Raw genomic sequence first — 16,999 nt, 5'->3', positions numbered from 1 at the left:
ATGCGACCGCAGCAGCCAGGTTCGGCATCTGCACAGGACCCCAGGAGAATCCCTGGTGGATCCCGAGGGCAGCTGCACCGAGGAAAAGCAGTCCTTAGAACTCACGGCCTGGGGGCCACGGGGCGACAGGCGGGCGTCCCTGCTGTCCACACACGTCCTGCCTCTCGGGGCCTCCCCTGCCCAAGACCACAGCCTCTTTTCCTTCCAGGTCTTCCCCCTCCCCCCTCGCCCCTCCCCTCTTCCTCCTCCCCCAGCACGTCCCACTCGGCTGGGTTGACCTGCAGCCGCCAGGCCCTTGGGAACTGACCCAGCACATGCACCCAGCCAGGTGTCTCCAGCGGAAACTGTTCCTGGCTGAGACCACGCCCCCGGCTCCTAAGGCTACATTGTTACTCTGGATACACACTTGCCCTGGCCCTGGGAGAGGAGAACCTGGCACTGGGCAGGGAAGTGACAGCTAACCCTGGAGCCTGGTGACGTGGGGCTCAGCACAGGACCTGAGAGGAGCTTTTAATGGCACAGGGCAGAGTGCTAGGGAGATCACGGTCAGCCACCCACGCCCAGATAAAGCTCCTTGTTCAAGGTGAGCAAGCACAGAAGGAAGCTCCCCGGTGTGCAGCAGGCACAGCGCCTGCTCAGGGGTCCATGTCAACTCGCGGTGTCCCCAGGAAAGCTAAGAGCACACGACCATTTGGGGCTGAGCTCCAGGGGCAGGGTTCCTGAAACCAACATGTGTTACATTTATAATGGGAAAAAACTAAGTTTTTTAAGATTTATTTACTTACTGAAAGACAGAGTCTTCCATCCGCGGGTTCACTCCCCAACTGACCGCAATGGCAGAGGCTGGGCCAGGTGGAAGCCAGGAGCCTGGACCTCCATCCGGGCTCCCGCATGGTGGCAGGGGCCCCAGCACTCGGCCACCCTCCTCCCTCCCAGGATGCTCTCCCAGCTCATTAGCAGGGAGCTGGTTTGGAAGTGGAGCAGCCAGGACTTGAACCAGCGCTCTCATAGGCTGCTGACTTCGCAGGCAGTGGTTTAACCCGCCGCACCACAACGCCAGACCCCAAGAGCTTTATCTAAAATCACCCAGAAAGACTGTCCCTCCACCTGCAGGGAGCTAAATGCGCGGCTGCCCCCTGGGCTGTGTGAGGGCCACACTAATGCAGCACCGGGGCCCCAGGGGGCTGCCCCGGGGGCCCTCCTCCCTCTCCTTGGAGAGCTGACAGGGCTCAGAGGGCCCCACGGAGCTGTGAGACGCCGGGCACCATGGGGGACAGCCGTGCTGTAGCAGCGAAGCTCGTGGGGCTCTGTCCTGTGCGGCCGCCAAGCGGGCTGCGGGCGCCACTGGGGGGCAGTGGGAGGCCCTCAGAGGGGATCGCGGGACCCTGGGCCTTCTGCTCCAGTTCAAGATGGGACCATTTCTTCCTACGTCCACCTGTGAGCTAAATAAACCTTGCTCCAGCTCAGCTGCCGCTGTACTCACTTGCAGAGACCCTGAGCTAATCCCAGCATGCCCTGCGGCCGCCGGCCAATCCAGGAAGCACCCTGGGCCCCAGGCCGGTCCCTCCCCTCCCCTGGCTAACACTGGTTGGTAACTTCAGGGAGAATGCAAATACTGGCACTGGTAAGGAGAAATGTGGGGTCCAGCAGAGGACCCCACCTCTGTCATCGTGGCACAGTGGGCAAAGCTGCCACCTGCGATGCCGGCGTCCCCCGTGGGGGCTAGTTCAAGTCCCGGCTGCTCCACTCTGACCCAGCTCCCTGCTAATGGCCTAGGAGAGGCCGTGGAGGAGGCCCACGTACCTGGGTCCCTGCCACTCAGCGTGGGAGATCAGAGCAAGCTCCTGGTTCCTGGCTGTGGCCTGGCTCAGCACTGGGCACTGTGGCCATCTGGGGAGTGAGCCAGTGGACGGAAGATCTCACTGTCTCTCCCTGTCACTCTGCTTTTCAAAGAAATACGTATTTAAAAATAAAACCAAACAACAGAGGGCCCTGTGGCCGGGGACGGGGGACACCTGTGAAGGGCCGGGGAGGATGCAGGGCCCTCAGCAGCCACGCGGGGAAGGCAGCGGCTCAGACACGCCCACTGTGGGGTGGGGGAGTGGCGAACGTCCCCTCTTCCCCCAGCGCTGGCCTGCCTGAGTGGCCCTCATGGGACACGAGGACAGCAGTGACCGCTCGGGCTCCCCCAGGGCCCACAGACGTGGAGACACCTCCAGACCCCGTCACACCATCCCAGCAGGCTGCTTCTGCTCCCGCCTAACACCCCGGGAGCCAGAAGCCGTCTTCACAGGGCTGAGGGAGGGCCCAGGAGGGAGGGGACGCCTGCCAGACTGGCTGAGGGAGCTTCTGTACCCCGGGGGTACAGGGACGGCCGGGGCAGCAGGCCAGCCCACGAGCTGGCCCGATGCCCTCCCTGGGTCTCCTGAGGACCCAGCCCTGGACTCGGACGTGCAACGGGCTGGAGCCTCTGGGTGGCACAGCAAAGACCCCGAGCTGCGGCCCTGCTAAGCAGCCACTGGTCCGTGGGGGCACCCAGCACAGGCTGGAGATCCGTGCCCTAGGCCTCCTGCCGGTCGCGGTGCCCCCCGCCTGTCAGGGAGAGGCAGCTGGAGGAGCCAGCACCATGGGGTGCTCTGGGGGCGCCCAGAGACGGGTGCTGGGCTGGGCTGGACCCCCGCAAGGAGACGGCCGTCCTGGGCCGTGACGGGGGCGGGGACCGGCCGCGCGCACCATCCCTGCTCAGCCCGGGGCAGGGACCCCGGGCGTCCGAGCACGCAGAGCAGTCTCCCCGCCTGACTGCACAACGGCCTCGCTCCCCCCACGGCGGCTCCGCGGCCCGGCGCCCAGGAGCGAAGCCGAGAAGCCCCGGGCTCAGCGAAGCGGCCTTGCGGCGGAGGCAGGAAGGAGGCTCTGCCCGGCCGGCTTCCTCCGGGAATGGCCAAGGGCAGGGTCTTCAGTGGCCGCGGGCCGCCAAGTCCAAGCCGGAGGCCCAAACTCCCGCCTGCAGAGCCCGACGTCCCATCGCTGGCGGCCAGGTGGGCGCTCGGCGGCGTCCGGGGCTCACTCCCCGCCCCGGGACCCGGACACCCGGCCGCGACCGCCGGGCACAGACCCGCTGACAGCTCGCCACGCGCCCCCCAGGGCCGGCTTCCTATTGGTCGCTTTCCACAGCCGCCGGCCACGGGCAGCACGGCCCGGGGCGGTGCCAAGCGCCGGAAGAGAGATGCATTCTGGGAAGCAGAGGCGCATTGTGGGAGCGGCGCTGCATGCTGGGATCTGTAGTCGGCCGCCCACCGCGGCCCAGGTGGCCCCTAGACCTTCCAAAGCGCGCGAGTCCAAGCTTCCCAGGCGCCCCAGACCGAGCTTCAGAGTCCAGATGACAAAATGCCCGGTCAGCTCCTCGGACCCGAGCCTCGGCCAGCACAGTCCCAGGTTCCCCAGGGCCCAGGAGAAACACAGCGGGGCGACGGCGCAGCCTCGCGAGAGCGAGCACGGGAGCTCCGCCCTCAGGCCCGGCCGGCCGGCCACTGCTCGAGTGTAATTGGGCCGCCGTGTCACGTGCCCCGCAGCGACGCGCCTGGTTGGCTGCAGCCTGGTTACCTGGGCGACGGAGCGCCCGGGTCGGTGGGTACCTGCGGGTCCAGCTGTGCGGAAGGACCCTCGGCCGGCGGGCGACGGCTGCGGCGGCTTCGCCCTGCCTGCGGGGCTGCGACCGTGACCCCAGCGGCTACAGATGGGAGCCCAGGGCGACGAGGATGCGGGCGGGCCGGGGCGAGACGCCGGCGCCGGCCGCGGAGCTCTTCCGGGACACCGACTTCCCCGCCTCCGACTCCTCGCTCTGCTGCAGCTTGTCCACCCCGCTGGCCCAGTTTCGGGAGGACATCACGTGGAGGCGGCCCCAGGTGGGGCCGGGCGCGGGTCGCCCCTCGCGGGCGTTCGGAGCGAGCCAGGACCCTGCCGGCCCCTGGGCCCGGGCGGCTCGGGACGCGGCCGGCTGTGAGAGGCGCTGCTGCGGGTGTGCACGGCCGCGCCTCAGCCGGGCCTCCGGGCCCAGCTCTGCTTCGCCTTTGTCCGGCAGGGCTCGGCGGTTGGGGCCTGCACCCGCCAGCAAGCGCTGGGGAGCGGGAGTGGGGTCGCTGCGTGTAGCCGCGGGCACGGTGGCGCCCGGGGAGGTCGCCGGCGGCCCCCGCGGTTTCGGGACGCGGGAAGCAGCTGAGGACCTGGCCCGGCCCGAGTGCCTGGGGGAGTCCGGAGCCCAGCCCCGCGGCGCTGCCGCCGCTCTCGGGGGCTGCCCTGCCCTCCTGAACAGCCGGGCTGACCCACAAAGCCCCGGCTTGGGGCAGTTTCAGATTTGGGCTTTGGCCGCCTGCGCTTCCAGCTGCAGGCGTTTTCGAATGGCGACTCAAAGGATGTCCTGGCCCCTCCACGAGGCCTCCCTGCGACCGGGTGCCCAGGAGCACCTGCCCCAAGGTGCAGGCCTGGCCCTCGGACGCCGCCACTCCACTCTGGGCCCTGGGGTGTCGGGGGAGGCCATGGCCGCGGAGCTTGGCGTGACTGAGGCTGCATGCTGGGTGCGAGGGGAGGGTCGTGGTGGAGGAGCAGCTCCGTTGGCTTGTGTTTTAAGCTCACTCTAGGTTCTGGGTGGGCCATGGGCTGGCAGGGCCAGGGTGCACGGGTCATGGCAGTGGCCCTGGAAAAGCAGGAGGGGCTTGTGTTGTCTGGACAGCTGCTAGGAGGGGGTCCTTGGCCTGCGAGGCTGATCCCGTTGGAAGATGGGGGCGGGATAAAGGAGGGGGCAAGGATCACTTGGTGACGTCAGGCCTGGACCGCTGCGTGGGAGGTGGTCCGGGGCAGAGACGGAGGGTTGGTCCTGGGACAGAGCCAGGGGGTGGCCCCGGGGCAGAGCCAGAGGGCGGTCTCAGGGCAGAGCCGGGGGGGGGTGTTGGTCCCCGGGCAGAGCCAGGGCCGGGTGATGTCTGGAGCTGGGCCTCGCCCTCCGGTCCTCAGGTGGCCATGAGAGTGGGTTTTTCAGGGGCTAGAGGCCGCCCTTTGGGACTGGCGCGTGCTGGACACCTGGCCACTCAGGGCCTGGGGGCTGGGCTGGCGGAGACAGCAGGGGGGATGCCTCCGAAATGGAGGGGCCTTGTGTTGAGAGGAGCGGAGGGGCATTTAACGGGGAGCCGTCTCCTGAGCCACCTGGCCTTGGCGAGAGGGGGCATGGCGGGCTTTGGCCAATAAGGAAGGCAGACAGCAGTGGGCGCTGCCACGGCCAGGCTGGACCCGAGGGCCGAAGCCAGGAGGCCCTGACCGGGGACGCCTGCGGGAAGCCCGCCTCTTCCCTGCCCTCGCCTGCGTGCTCGTGTTTCTGATCGACCCTGGACGACTTCCTCTGTTTCAGGAAATCTGTGTTGCGCCCCGGCTGTTTCCAGATAACGCCCGGGAGGGGCAGGTGAAGCAGGGGCTGCTGGGGGATTGCTGGTTCCTGTGCGCCTGCGCTGCCCTGCAGAAGCATCGGCACCTGCTGGACCAGGTGTGTGCGTGTGCGTGTGCGTGTGTGTGACGGGGCAGGCTGGCCCCTGCGCGTCTCCCCAGGCTGTGTGTGTGTGTATGTATATGTGTGTGTTTGTGTGTGAGACAGAGGGGCGGGCTGGCCCCTGCCTGTCTCCCCAGGCTGTGTGTGTGTGTGTGTGTGTGTGACAGAGGGGCAAGCTGGCCCCTGCCTGTCTCCCCAGGCTGTGTGTGTGTGTGTGTGTATGTGTGTGTGTGAGACAGAGGGGCGGGCTGGCCCCTGCCCGTCTCCCCAGGCTGTGTGTGTGTGTATATGTGTGTGTGACAGAGGGGCAGGCTGGCCCCTGCGCGTCTCCCCAGGCTGTGTGTGTGTGTGTGTGTGTGTGTGTGACAGAGGGGCAGGCTGGCCCCTGCGCGTCTCCCCAGGCTGTGTGTGTGTGTGTGTGTGTGTGTGTGTGTGTGACAGGGGCAGGCTGGCCCCTGCGGATCTCCCCAGGCTGTGTGTGTGTGTGTGTGTGTGTGTGTGAGACAGAGGGGCAGGCTGGCCCCTGCGCGTCTCCCCAGGCTGTGTGTGTGTGTGTGTGTGTGTGTGTGTGAGACAGAGGGGCAGGCTGGCCCCTGCGCGTCTCCCCAGGCTGTGTGTGTGTGTGTGTGTGTGTGTGACAGAGGGGCGGGCTGGCCCCTGCGCGTCTCCCCAGGCTGTGTGTGTGTGTGTGTGTGTATGTGACAGGGTCTCGTGCCGGGGGACTCGGAGCTGGGGTGGGGTCTGTGCTGGGGCTGCCCCGATGCCTGGTGGCAGGTGTGAGGCTCCCAGGCTCCCGCCCTTCTCGGCCGCCTTCCGAGCCCAGAGTTAGAGGGCAGAGGTGCGGCGCAGCGGCAGCCGGGCGCCTGTCCTCTCGTGTCGCCCAGGGTCCCTGGCCCCTCCTCCTCACAGCCGTGGGTTCCCCAGCAGAGCCAGCGCCGCACCGGGGCTGCCGGGCGGGCACCAGGCAGGCCTGCAGATGCTCTAGGCCAGGTGCTGACTGGGGACCTCAGAACATAAGGGGTGACCCTAAGCTTTCTGGGCGACACTCAGCCCCCTCAGTGTGGCCCTCAGGTCTTCGTGTGGATGGCGCGGGAAAGCCTGCGGCGAGCCCTGGCTCCCGGCCGTGGAGCTGGGGGAGCCCTCCCTGACCCCCCCCTCCCCGCCCCGTGCCCGCAGGTCATCCCGCCAGGACAGCCAAGCTGGGCCGACGAGGCGTACCGGGGCGCCTTCACCTGTCGGGTCTGGCAGTTCGGACGCTGGGTGGAGGTGACCGTCGATGACCGGCTGCCTTGTCTCGCAGGGAGGCTCTGCTTCTCCCGGTGCCGGGGCGAGGATGTGTTCTGGCTCCCCTTGCTGGAAAAGGTCTACGCCAAGTACGTACGCCCGGCGTGGGGGGCCCCGGGGCTCTGGACTTCTCGGGGTCCAGTCTCAGCCCCTGCTGTCCGGCCGAGGGGGGCCTTGGCCCCTCCCGGTCTCCTTCCCTCCCTCATTTCCAAGTCAGTGTGGGTGATCGCCTGCGTGGGACAGGCGGCCTCCGCCCCCACTGAGGGGCCGCAGCAGAGGCACGGGGTGAGAGGCGTGTTCACGTTGTAGCAGAAGCGATGTCTGCGACAAGTTCACAGCGAAACTCTGGGCCCCGCGCAGGATAAGCTTAGCCGTTAATGCTGGGTTCCCACGGCCGTGCCCTGAGGGCAGCCTTGTTCACCAGGTGCTGACCCTGCGCAGGGACCCACAGGTGTCCGAGCTGAGGGCTGGGGTGAGGCCGGCTGGGGCCGTCTTCAGGAATGGGGGCCGGTTCATGTCCCTGGCTCTGCACCCCTCTGGCCTCACACTCGGGGCAGGAAGGTTCCTGAGCGTGGGCCACGGCCAGTGAGCGTTGGTGGTACTCGGCGTTTGGAGGGGACCTGGGGAATGGGAGCCCGGCCCCCTTCCCTACGTGGCGTCAAGTCTGGGAGCTGGGCCCCCTTCCCACGTGGCGTCTAGGTCTGGGAGCCGGGCCCCCTTCCCCACGTGGCGTCTAGGTCTGGGAGCCGGGCCCCTGCCCTGTGTAGTGTCTAGGTCTGGGAGCCGGGCCCTCACCCCGTGTGGCGTCTAGGTCTGGGAGCCGGGCCCCCACCCCACATGGCATCTAGGTCTGGGAGCCCGGCCCCCTTCCCCACGTGGCGTCTAGGTCTGGGAGCCGGGCCCCCGCCCCACGTGGCAGCTCAGTCTGCTGTTTGTGGCACCCTAGGGTCCATGGGTCCTACGAGCAGCTGTGGGCAGGGCAGGTGGCGGATGCTCTGGTGGACCTGACCGGGGGCCTGGCGGAGAGGTGGGACCTGAAGGCCTTAGCAGGAGCCAGCGGCCAGCAGGACGGGCACAGCCGCTGGGGGCACCGGAGCTGTCGGCGGCTGCTCGGCCTGAAAGACAGGTGCCTGCTCAGCTGCTCCGTGCTCAGCCCCAGGCCAGGTGAGTGTGGGCGGTGCCGGGCGCCGGGGAGCAGCCGAGGGGCTGTGTGCCAGGAGGAAGGGGCTCCGTCCCCGGGGGTGTCCTGCTCTGTATCTGTCCCCTCTTGTCCCTCTTCTCTGGGAAGCTGACCTGCTCTAGGCCTGGCGGGGAGCTGCGCGGTGGTCACTGTGGTGCGGTCCCTGGGCAGCGGGCAGTGCGGGCCTGGCCTGTGTGTCTCTCCCCAGTCGATGGGGTCCCTGGGCAGCGGGCAGCGCGGGCCTGGCCTGTGTGTGCCTCCCCAGTCGATGGGGTCCCTGGGCAGCGGGCAGCGCGGGCCTGGCCTGTGTGTCTCTCCCCAGTCGATGGGGTCCCTGGGCAGCGGGCAGCGCGGGCCTGGCCTGTGTGTGCCTCCCCAGTCGATGGGGTCCCTGGGCAGCGGGCAGCGCGGGCCTGGCCTGTGTGTGTCTCCCCAGTCGATGGGGTCCCTGGGCAGCGGGCAGCGCGGGCCTGGCCTGTGTGTGTCTCCCCAGTCGATGGGGTCCCTGGGCAGCGGGCAGCGCGGGCCTGGCCTGTGTGTGTGTCTCCCCAGCTGGCCGTGACCTTGTAAGGTCCAGCCCACATTGATTTCAGTGACAGTCATTGAAGTCTAGTAAAGAGTTTGGTAAAGAAAGTTTGTTTACAGGAAAGAGAAGTCCCCGCAGTGAAACTTGTAGCTTTTTGGTGCCTTTTCTGGTTTTTCATGGACACCCTAAACATTTCTTTATAAGTGCTTCCTATGGTCCTGTGTGCTGTTACATAGAACCTGTCAACATCTTCATTCATAAGTGGATCTGCTGTGGTTGTCTTCCTTTTTAAAAACTTTTTTAAAGATTTATTTATTGGGGGCTGGCACTGTGGCGAAGCGGGTAAGGCCACCGCCGGCATCCCATATGGGCACTGATTCCAGTCCCAGCCGCTCCACGTCCGATCCAGCTCTCTGCTGTGGCCTGGGAAAGCAGTAGAGGATGGCCCACGTGCTTGGGCCCCTGCACCCGTGTGGGAGACCTGGAGGGAGCTCCTGGCTCCTGGCTTCGATCGGCACAGCTCCGGCCGTTGCAGCCATCTGGGGAGTGAACCAGCGGATGGAAGACCTCTCTCTCTTTCTCTCTGCCTCTGCCTCTGCCTCTCTGTAACTCTGCCTTTCAAATAAATAAATAATTCTTTAAAACAAAGTTTTATTTATTTACCTATTTGGAAAGCAAATTAAGAGACTTTCCGTCCCCTGGTTCACTCCCCAGGCGACTGCAGCAGCGAGAGCCAGGTCTCCCCGTGGGTGCAGGGCCCGAGCACTAGGTCCATCCACGGCTTTCCCAGCCCCTTAGCAGGGAGCTGGATCGGAAGTGGAGCAGCTGGGACAGAAACCGGCACCGTACAGGATGCTGGTGTTGCCGGTGGTGGCTTTACTGCTACGCCACAGGGCCCTGCCCCGCCAGCGCGCCCCGCACCCGGGCCTGCCGCACTGACTCCATGCTGGCTAGCAAAGGCTTTCCAAGTCTGTGTCATCGGAAACAGTGTTGTGGTGAGCACCTGAACGTGTAGTTCTCACATTCAGGATCGCCCCGCTGTGCAGTTTGGGTCAGAGTCCCACTGCCCGCAGGTGGATGAGGGTCAGCAAGGGCCTGGTTCCCTGCGGCAGACCCCAGGAGGCCAGGGAGAGCTGTGGGGACACTGCAGGGTGGAGCGGGGCAGGAGGTGTGGCTGTGGCCGCTGTCGCTGGCGCCCACCGGAGGGCAGGGCAGGAGCGGAGCGGCCGGCGGAGCTCTGAAGCGGTCTGCCCGCCCTGGACAGGCCGCTCCTCCCCCGTTCTTCCTCCGAGCTCCAGTCTCTGCTGGCTGCTGGTCTCCCTGTCCCCGTGTCACCTGCAGCCGTGCTGCCCGGAGGAAGCCCCTCCGTCCTCGGTGTCAGCACCAGTGCCAGTGGGGACACGTCTGCGCACGGTGCCAGTGTGGCTGGGAGGGGGTGAGAAGCCTCGCCCAGACCTGAGTGGAGCAGCCGGGGCCAGGCTCTGCCTGTCACGTGGGTTGGCACTGCAGCGCTGCACTCACGGGGTCCTGTTGTAAAACCCCAGAACACGGCCCACGGGCTGACACGGGCACTGTGACGAGGCCGTGTCTGCCAAGCGCGGGCAGAGCCAGCGGCCGCCACTTCCGCCCCTGGCTCCCCGAGGGGTCGGGGCTGAGGCGCTCAGGCTTGACCTGCGACTGACAGTGCCGGGTTGGTCCCAGTGCCGGCCTTTGCGTGTGGGAGTGAGCGCTCGTCAGCCTGGGGGGTCGTGCTGCAAGACCCCTCCAGGGCGGGAGGTCCCGGGTGTGCGGCTGGGTGTGGGGCTCCGTGCCACCTCCGTGCCACCACCGGGCCTGAGTGCTTCCTCACACAGGTGCCGGGGAGCTGGGCGAGTTCCACGCCTTCGTCGTCTCGGACCTGCGGGAGCTCCCGAGTCGAGCCGGCCACGGCGTCCTGCTGCTGCGCATCCACAACCCCTGGGGCCGGCGCTGCTGGCAGGGGCGCTGGAGGGCGGGGTGAGTGCGGCCCGGGCCGGGGCAGCTGCAGTCAGGGCTCGCGGGCTCTGGCCAGGCCTGGGCCCAGCAGTCTGAGGGTGCTCAGTCCCAGCACCCTGCTGCCCCGGTAGCCCATGGCGCTGCTGGACAGGGAGCCCTCTGGGGCCCAGCTCCGTCTGGGCTGACAGGGCAGAGGTCGCTCCTGGCCGGGGAGAGGCAGCCCCGGAAGACCCCCTGGAGGGGGAAGCCCACTGGGGTGGGGAGAGCGCCTCGCTCCCTGTCGGGGGGTGGGGGTGCGGGCCTCGGGGAGGGGCTTCAGCTGACACACGCCTCCTGGCAGGGGGGAAGGGTGGAGCCAGGTGGAGCCAGCAGACCAGGCCGAGCTCCTGGCCCAGCTCCAGGAAGGGGAGTTCTGGGTGGAGGAGGAGGAGTTCCTCAGGGAGTTCGATGAGGTCACCGTCGGCTACCCGGTCACGGAGGCCGGCCACCTGCAGAGCCTCTACACAGGTAGGGCCGGCAGCCCCGGCCACGGGCCTGTGCTGTCCGCGCCCCGCCCCAGGCCACTTGAGGAGGGGACGGTGACGCTCGGGGTGGGGGTGCCGCCCGGGCTGCCGCTGACGCGTGCCCTGCTCTCGCGCTAGAGAAGGTGCTGTGCCACACGCGGGCGCTGCCCGGGGCCTGGGTCAAGGGCCAGTCGGCCGGAGGCTGCCGTAACAACAGCGGCTTTCCCAGCAACCCCAAGTTCTGGCTGCGGGTCTCGGAGCCGAGCGAGGTCTACGTGGCCGTCCTGCAGAAGCCCAGGCCGCGCGCGACCCACTGGGTGGGCCGGGCCCACGCGCCCGCGGGCACCGGCTCTGCCTCCTGGAGCCCAGCGAGCCTGCCGGGCAAGGACTACCAGGCCGTGGGGCTGCACATCTGGAAGGTAACTCCTCCCCACCCCGCGCCTAGGTACCCCGGGGCTGCCGTGGGGACCCCAGGGCCCGCTGTTCTGCGTCTCCCACCTCACCCTGGGGGCCCTGAGCCTGCCGCCTGCCGCTCCTGGAGCAGAAACACTGCCCGCCCCCGGCTCCTCCCAGTCTGCGCCTGCTCAGAGCTGCAGGCAACACGGGGAGGGGTGTGGTCAGCGATGGTGCGGGGTCGGGGAGGATGCCACGGTCGGAGACATGGGGCCCGGGGAGGGCTGCCGCGGTTGGCGCGTGGTCGGCCCGCGGTCGGCCCAGGCAGGTGCTGCCTGTGTGCTGGCCCCGCGTGTTCTGCGGGTGTGACAGTTCTCATCGGCTGTTTCCTGTCCTGTGGCCGTGGCCTCTGTCGGGCTCCCCCGCTCCTGCAGCGTTGCTGGGAAGCAGCCCTTGCAGGCGCGTGCCCAGCCCTGCCGTCCTTCTCAGCGGGAGATTTGCAGCCGTGGGTGTGTGGGGCTGACGCTGGCCCCTGAAAGGAAGGGGTGACCGACAGGCCTGGGCACTTCCACTGTCACCTCAAGAGGCCGCGTGCTTGGGCAGGGTGGAGGCCGGGGACTGGACGCAGCCTCTCCTGTCCGCTGAGCTCCTGCCTGCACGGGACAGGTGGAGAAGCGGCGAGTCAGCCTGCCCAGGGTCCTGTCTGCGCCCCCTGTGGCTGGCACCGTGTGCCACGCCTACGACCGGGAGGTGCACCTGCGCTGCGAGCTCTCGGCGGGCTACTACCTGGCGGTTCCCAGCACCTTCCTGAAGGACATCGCGGGGCACTTCCTGCTGCGAGTCTTCTCCACCGGCAGAGTGGCCCTCAGGTGAGAGGGGGCGGGGCCGCAGGTGAGAGGGGGCGGGGCCGCAGGTGAGAGGGGGCGGGGCCGCAGGTGAGAGGGGGCGGGGCCACAACGCCAGTGCTCTCCCATGCTTGTGTCTCTGGCAGCGCCGTCAGGCTTGTGGCCAAGAGCGCCAGCCCCGGTGTGGCCGTGGCCACCGGCGAGTGGGAGACTGTGCAGTTGCAGGGCTCCTGGCGAGCCGGCCGGACAGCAGGGGGCAGCAGGAACTTCGCCTCCTACCCCACCAACCCCAGCCTGCCCTTCTCTGTCCCCGAGGGAGCCGGCCCCCGCTGCGTCCGCATCACACTGCAGCAGCACTGCCCGCACGGCGCCGCCGACCTGCACCCCATCGGCTTCCACGTCTTTCAGGCAGGCTGCGCGCCCGGGCAGGGCCGGGGGTGGGGGGCCGCAGGCGCCTGGGTCAGGATGGCCGGCTGCTCGCAGGGAAGGCGTACCCCCAGCCCTTGCAAAGTCCATGTCCACCACGTCAGCCCAGCAGCCACGCCCCCTCGGCAGGTCCCCAGGCCCGGGGCGGAGGCCCAGCTGGCTCGTGCCCTGGGGAGTGGGTGCTGGCTGGGTTCCGGGAGAGTAGGACAGGGCAGGCCCAGGCTTGGCCGATCTGGCCACACGGTGGACAGCCCGCCCGCTGCCGGGTGCCACCATGGCCTTGTGTTCAGATCGGACACAAAGCCAGGCAGGTAGAGACACCTGACGCTGTGGGCGACAGGGCCAGGGCCAGGCAGGAGGAGAGGACCTCAGCCGGGTCCTCAATGGCAAAGGTCCAGCCCCTGAAGGTGAGCCCGTGCTGCCCAGGCGGCTGCCGAGGGCTCCGGAGCCCCGCCTGCTCCGCTCAGTGGAGCTCGGGAGAAAGCTCCGTGCCCAGGAGCCCGGGGAGGCGCTTTCTGGCCGACGCTTGGGCAGGGGTTGGGTTTTCAAACGAAGCCCCTGGTGACGCAGCTCCTTGAGCTTGGACACTGCTAGTGGGGGCCTCTGGGGAGGGCTGAGTCGGGGCCCGAGAGTCCCTCAGCAAACGGGGTGGGTGAGGAGGGAGCAGGCTGCCCCGGCCTCTCGGAGCCTCTGGGCAGGGAGGGAGGAGGGCAGCCCTCCGTGGCGGCCACAGCCCGCTGAGCGCGTGCCGGCCTCCCCAGGTGGCAGACAGCGGGGGCCGGGGCTCCCCCCCTCTGCTGCTCCAGGAGCCGCTGCTGAGCTGTGTGCCGCACCGCTGCGCCCAGGAAGTGAGCCGGCTCTGCCTTCTGTCTGCCGGCGCCTACCGGGTGGTGCCCTCCACCTACCTGCCCGACGCAGAGGGGGCCTTCACGGTGACCATAGCAACCAGGATAGACAGGTGGGGCCCTCAGCGTTCGCCCCGTCCCTGCCTGTCCTGCCGAGAGCAGAGGTGGAGGGACCCTGTGCCTGCGGGCTTCTGGGAGGGGTGACTGGCGCTGTCTCCGCAGGCGGTCCATCCACAGTCAGGAGACGCTGGGGCAGCACCTCCAGGAGGTGCGTATGTGGCTCCCAGCCCCGCCCGCCCCCGGCCCCCGGCCCCGGCCCTGTCCCCGCGCTGGCGTGCGAGGGGCGGGCAGCAAGCAGCTGTCCCCTCACAGGTGTCCTTTATGGCTGTGATGAAGGCCTAGCTGGACGCCGGCCGTGATGAAGGCCCCACTGGACGCCGGCTACAGAGTTGGGCCCGAGGCAGCTGCCGCCCAGCAGCGGGGGACCTGCACCTGTGCCACCGCCGCGGGGCTGTGGCGGCCGTGGCTGAGCCGCGGTGCCTCTGGCCCACACGGACCCAGGTGAAGCACGCGGCCCTGGGTGGAGCAGGGGCTGCAGGCAGTCCATCCCCGGAGCCTGCCCAGGGCTGCCCGGGAGCCGCGGCAGTTAGCAGGGCCGGGGCCAGGTGCTAACCCTGTTTGTCATTTGGACATTTTTAAGACGTAACTTTATAAATAAACATGAACGAGTACTTGCTGTTGGAGATGCTCAGTGCCCAGAGCTCAGTCCACCGCCCACCCAGCCCCTGTGGGGCGCGACTGACGGCGACCCTGGCCAGTGAGTGGGGAGAGAAGAGCTTGGAGGGGCGGGCACAGGGCAGACCCCGGGGCAGAGTGGGAAGGGCAGCTCGGCAGGACCCGTGAGGCAGGTGGCACCTGCTATCCTGGCTCCGCTGGCCCCAGGCCTCAGACCCTGTGGTCACTCCAGGCCTCTGTTCCCATGAGAGGCTGAGCCCTCCGCACCCCGGCAGCTCCACGCCAGCCTCCAGGCGCCCCTCCCCCCACCCCGCCTCCCCAGGCGCCCATCCCCCACCCTGCCCCAGCGCCCCAGCTCTGCCATCTGCAGGACTGGCCGAGGCTTTGTCAGTTGCAAAACCCTGCTGCAGGCGGCTGTGGCCACACCCTGGGGAGAGGAGCTGCTGCCCGGGCTGGGCCCCTCCCTCCATGGTGCCTTAGCAGGCAGGGGCTCCGCGTGGGCTCTGAGACAGCTGGGGCACGGCGTTCGCGGGCCCGCGCTTGTGCGGGGGGAGGGCAGAGGAAGCCGTCCGTGCCTGGGACATGGCACCCCGTGCTCCTCACGGGGCAGACAGAACGCCGGGAGCTGGCTCTGCCTGCGCTGCCAGGATGGCACCTCCTTGGGGATCCGGGCAGCGCATGCCAAGTCCACAGCAAGGGCTGGGCTGGTCACCACACTGTGCCGTGGCAGCCCCAAGGTGTCCCTGTCCGCGCTAGGCCCTGGGCCAGGCTGCCAGTCAGCAGGCGTATACCGCATGTTCCAGACCCTGCCCCCCGCCGAGGCCCTGCTCCTGTGGTGGGAGGCACAGATGCAGCTCCTTGCCCCTGACTTGGGAGGGAGACCCCAGAGGCTCCGACGTGGCATGCCGGATCCAGGTGTGACCTGTGTGGCCACCACGTCCTCCAGCTCCATCAGCCCTGGGCGCCCTCCTGGGCTGGCTGTGTCCTGGGTGATGGCAGAGGCTGGGGTGCCACAGGGGGCCTCCGACCTTCCTGGCAGGTGCCCCCACAACTGCCACACGCCAGCAACCTGAGGCCTAGAGACGGCTCCACCTGGGAGTCCTCCAGGCCCCGCCCTGCGGGCGCCACGTGGGGTGAGGCCCTGCCCGCGGCGTCGGAGACCCCTGTTTTGCTTTGCTGTCTAGGGGGGGTTGTGCTCCAGGATCTGCCCACTTCGGCCTGGCTGCTGTCAGCCCCCAGCGCCCCCGTGGGCCCTCAGCCTCACCACTGTTACCACCATCGCCTCCTGGCTTTTGGTGAACCAAGCCAGCCACCCCACCCCCGGCCTCTGCTCCTCAGGGGTCAGCTGGCCACGTCCTGGCAGATCGGGTCTCACCATCAGCGGCTGCCGGTTACCTGGTGGGCACAGCCCTGCTGGCCTGGCCGTGTGGGACCAGGGCCTCCTCTGGAAGCGTCTTCCCCACGCTGCCCGGGCCCCGCGGGCTCCGAATCCTGCATTTCCTGGCACTGCCTCGGTTTCAGCCCCTGGTCGTGGTGCGTGCCCCCCCCCCCCCTGCCCCCGTGCCCTCCTCCCTGGAGACACTGACACTTCTGGGGCAGGGCCAGGGCCGTGGCTCCCTGTGGAAGAGCAGAGTCGGCCCAGCCACAGCCTCCCCTGTCCAGAGTCCCAGCTGAGGCCCTGGCCTGGACGTGAGCGTGCGGCTGGGGCCTTGGAGACGGCCTGGCCTCCTCTGCCCTCCAGCAGAGACCTCGTGGGTGGATGACCACCTGCTGGGTCATCCCAGCCGGTGTCCACTTACCACATGGCCCAACGTCCTCCTGACCCAGGCAGAGGCTGGGGGAGGGGCAGAGCAGGCCGGCCAGGGTGCTCTTTCCCAGCGTGGTTTCCTTGGCAAAGGGTTCCTCCCAGCAGTGGGTGTCTGGACTGTGGCCCTGGGACTGTCCACAGGGAGAGCCTGGGCCGCGTGTGGGAGACGGGTAGGAGCCAGGTGCTGCTGGCTTTGTCGTGTGAGCCTCCCCAGTGGGGCCCTGGCGCACTCGTGGTGCAGCTCTGCTCCAGGGTGGAGGCCGCCTCGACCCCGCGTCCCCACGCAGCTCAGAGCCCAGCACCCCGCCCATCACCACCCGTGAGACGGTGCACCTGTCCTGAGCCACTGCTGGCCCACCGAGCCCCTCCCTCCCCTGGGGGCGGCTCCCTGAGGACACGCCCTCTCTGCCCCGCCGCTGCTCCCTGGCCCTCTGCCATCTGTCAATCAGTCTTCCATTTTCCGCTTGTTTCTGCGAGGCTGATGGTTTACAAACGGAGACAGCCCCCAGTTTCCTCACCCATTGGGATCCTCAGCTCTTCCGCGGGGGCGCGGGCCGTCCTCTCGCTGTGTCCTCTTGCAGGGCTGAGCAGTCCTCCGGGGTCGCTTTAAGCGGGCACAATCCCATGAGTGAGGGCTGCGCCTCCCAAAGCCGCCTCCTCACACCGCCGCCTTGGCTTTAACTGGGTCTCGGGCACACAGCGCCCCCAAGCCTGCGCCCGCCCTTCCAGACATGAATAGAAGCTGCTGACCATGGCCCCAACCCCCAGCCCTGGGCAGGGCACCCAGAACTCCAGAACACGCGCAGGCCGTGATGTCCGGGCTGGGTCCCTGACCACACCATGGCCCGCCATGGCAGCCGTGGGGTGGGGCCACCTCCTCGCTTGACACCTGGGGGAGGGGTGGGGGAGAGCTGCGCATGGCCCTGGAGGACCTGGCCGTGCAGG

General features: G+C 68.3%; 1 protein-coding gene across 7 annotated transcripts; it reads left to right on the top strand.

Annotated features, from left to right (window-relative positions):
- Window positions 1-3,577: 3,577 nt before the first annotated feature.
- Window positions 3,578-14,243, top strand: CAPN10 (calpain 10). Of its 7 annotated transcripts, none has more exons than XM_089328762.1 (12): window positions 3,578-3,905; window positions 5,402-5,533; window positions 6,713-6,909; window positions 7,767-7,984; window positions 10,380-10,521; window positions 10,841-11,007; window positions 11,147-11,422; window positions 12,063-12,265; window positions 12,388-12,649; window positions 13,429-13,625; window positions 13,735-13,780; window positions 13,909-14,243. In XM_089328762.1, exons 6-12 carry the CDS (start codon window positions 10,948-10,950, stop codon window positions 13,912-13,914), a joined length of 1,050 nt encoding a protein of 349 aa, XP_089184888.1. In that variant the 5' UTR covers window positions 3,578-3,905; window positions 5,402-5,533; window positions 6,713-6,909; window positions 7,767-7,984; window positions 10,380-10,521; window positions 10,841-10,947; the 3' UTR covers window positions 13,915-14,243. The 7 variants fall into 7 exon arrangements, 4 of the variants coding, with proteins under 4 accessions (XP_089184888.1, XP_089184887.1, XP_051695308.1 ...); XM_089328761.1 differs by having other exon boundaries at window positions 13,885-14,243; XM_051839348.3 differs by having other exon boundaries at window positions 3,579-3,905; window positions 11,142-11,422.
- The last annotated feature ends 2,756 nt before the right edge of the window (window positions 14,244-16,999 follow it).

This window comes from Oryctolagus cuniculus, chromosome 3 (assembly GCF_051225735.1).
Source record: "Oryctolagus cuniculus isolate XC-2025 breed Fujian yellow rabbit chromosome 3, ASM5122573v1, whole genome shotgun sequence".
Lineage (NCBI taxonomy): Eukaryota > Metazoa > Chordata > Mammalia > Lagomorpha > Leporidae > Oryctolagus > Oryctolagus cuniculus.
Note: the sequence above shows the minus strand (reverse complement) of the source record. Positions and strands in the feature narration are given on the sequence as shown.

Bases quoted from the DNA above. Each gene is read 5' to 3' on its own strand.
- CAPN10 (XM_051839347.3), top strand. From the start codon at position 3,759: ATGCGGGCGGGCCGGGGCGAGACGCCGGCGCCGGCCGCGGAGCTCTTC. The intron at 5,534-6,712 runs GTGTGTGCGTGT...CCGTGCCCGCAG, and splicing joins ATCGGCACCTGCTGGACCAG to GTCATCCCGCCAGGACAGCC. The intron at 6,910-7,766 runs GTACGTACGCCC...GTGGCACCCTAG, and splicing joins CTGGAAAAGGTCTACGCCAA to GGTCCATGGGTCCTACGAGC.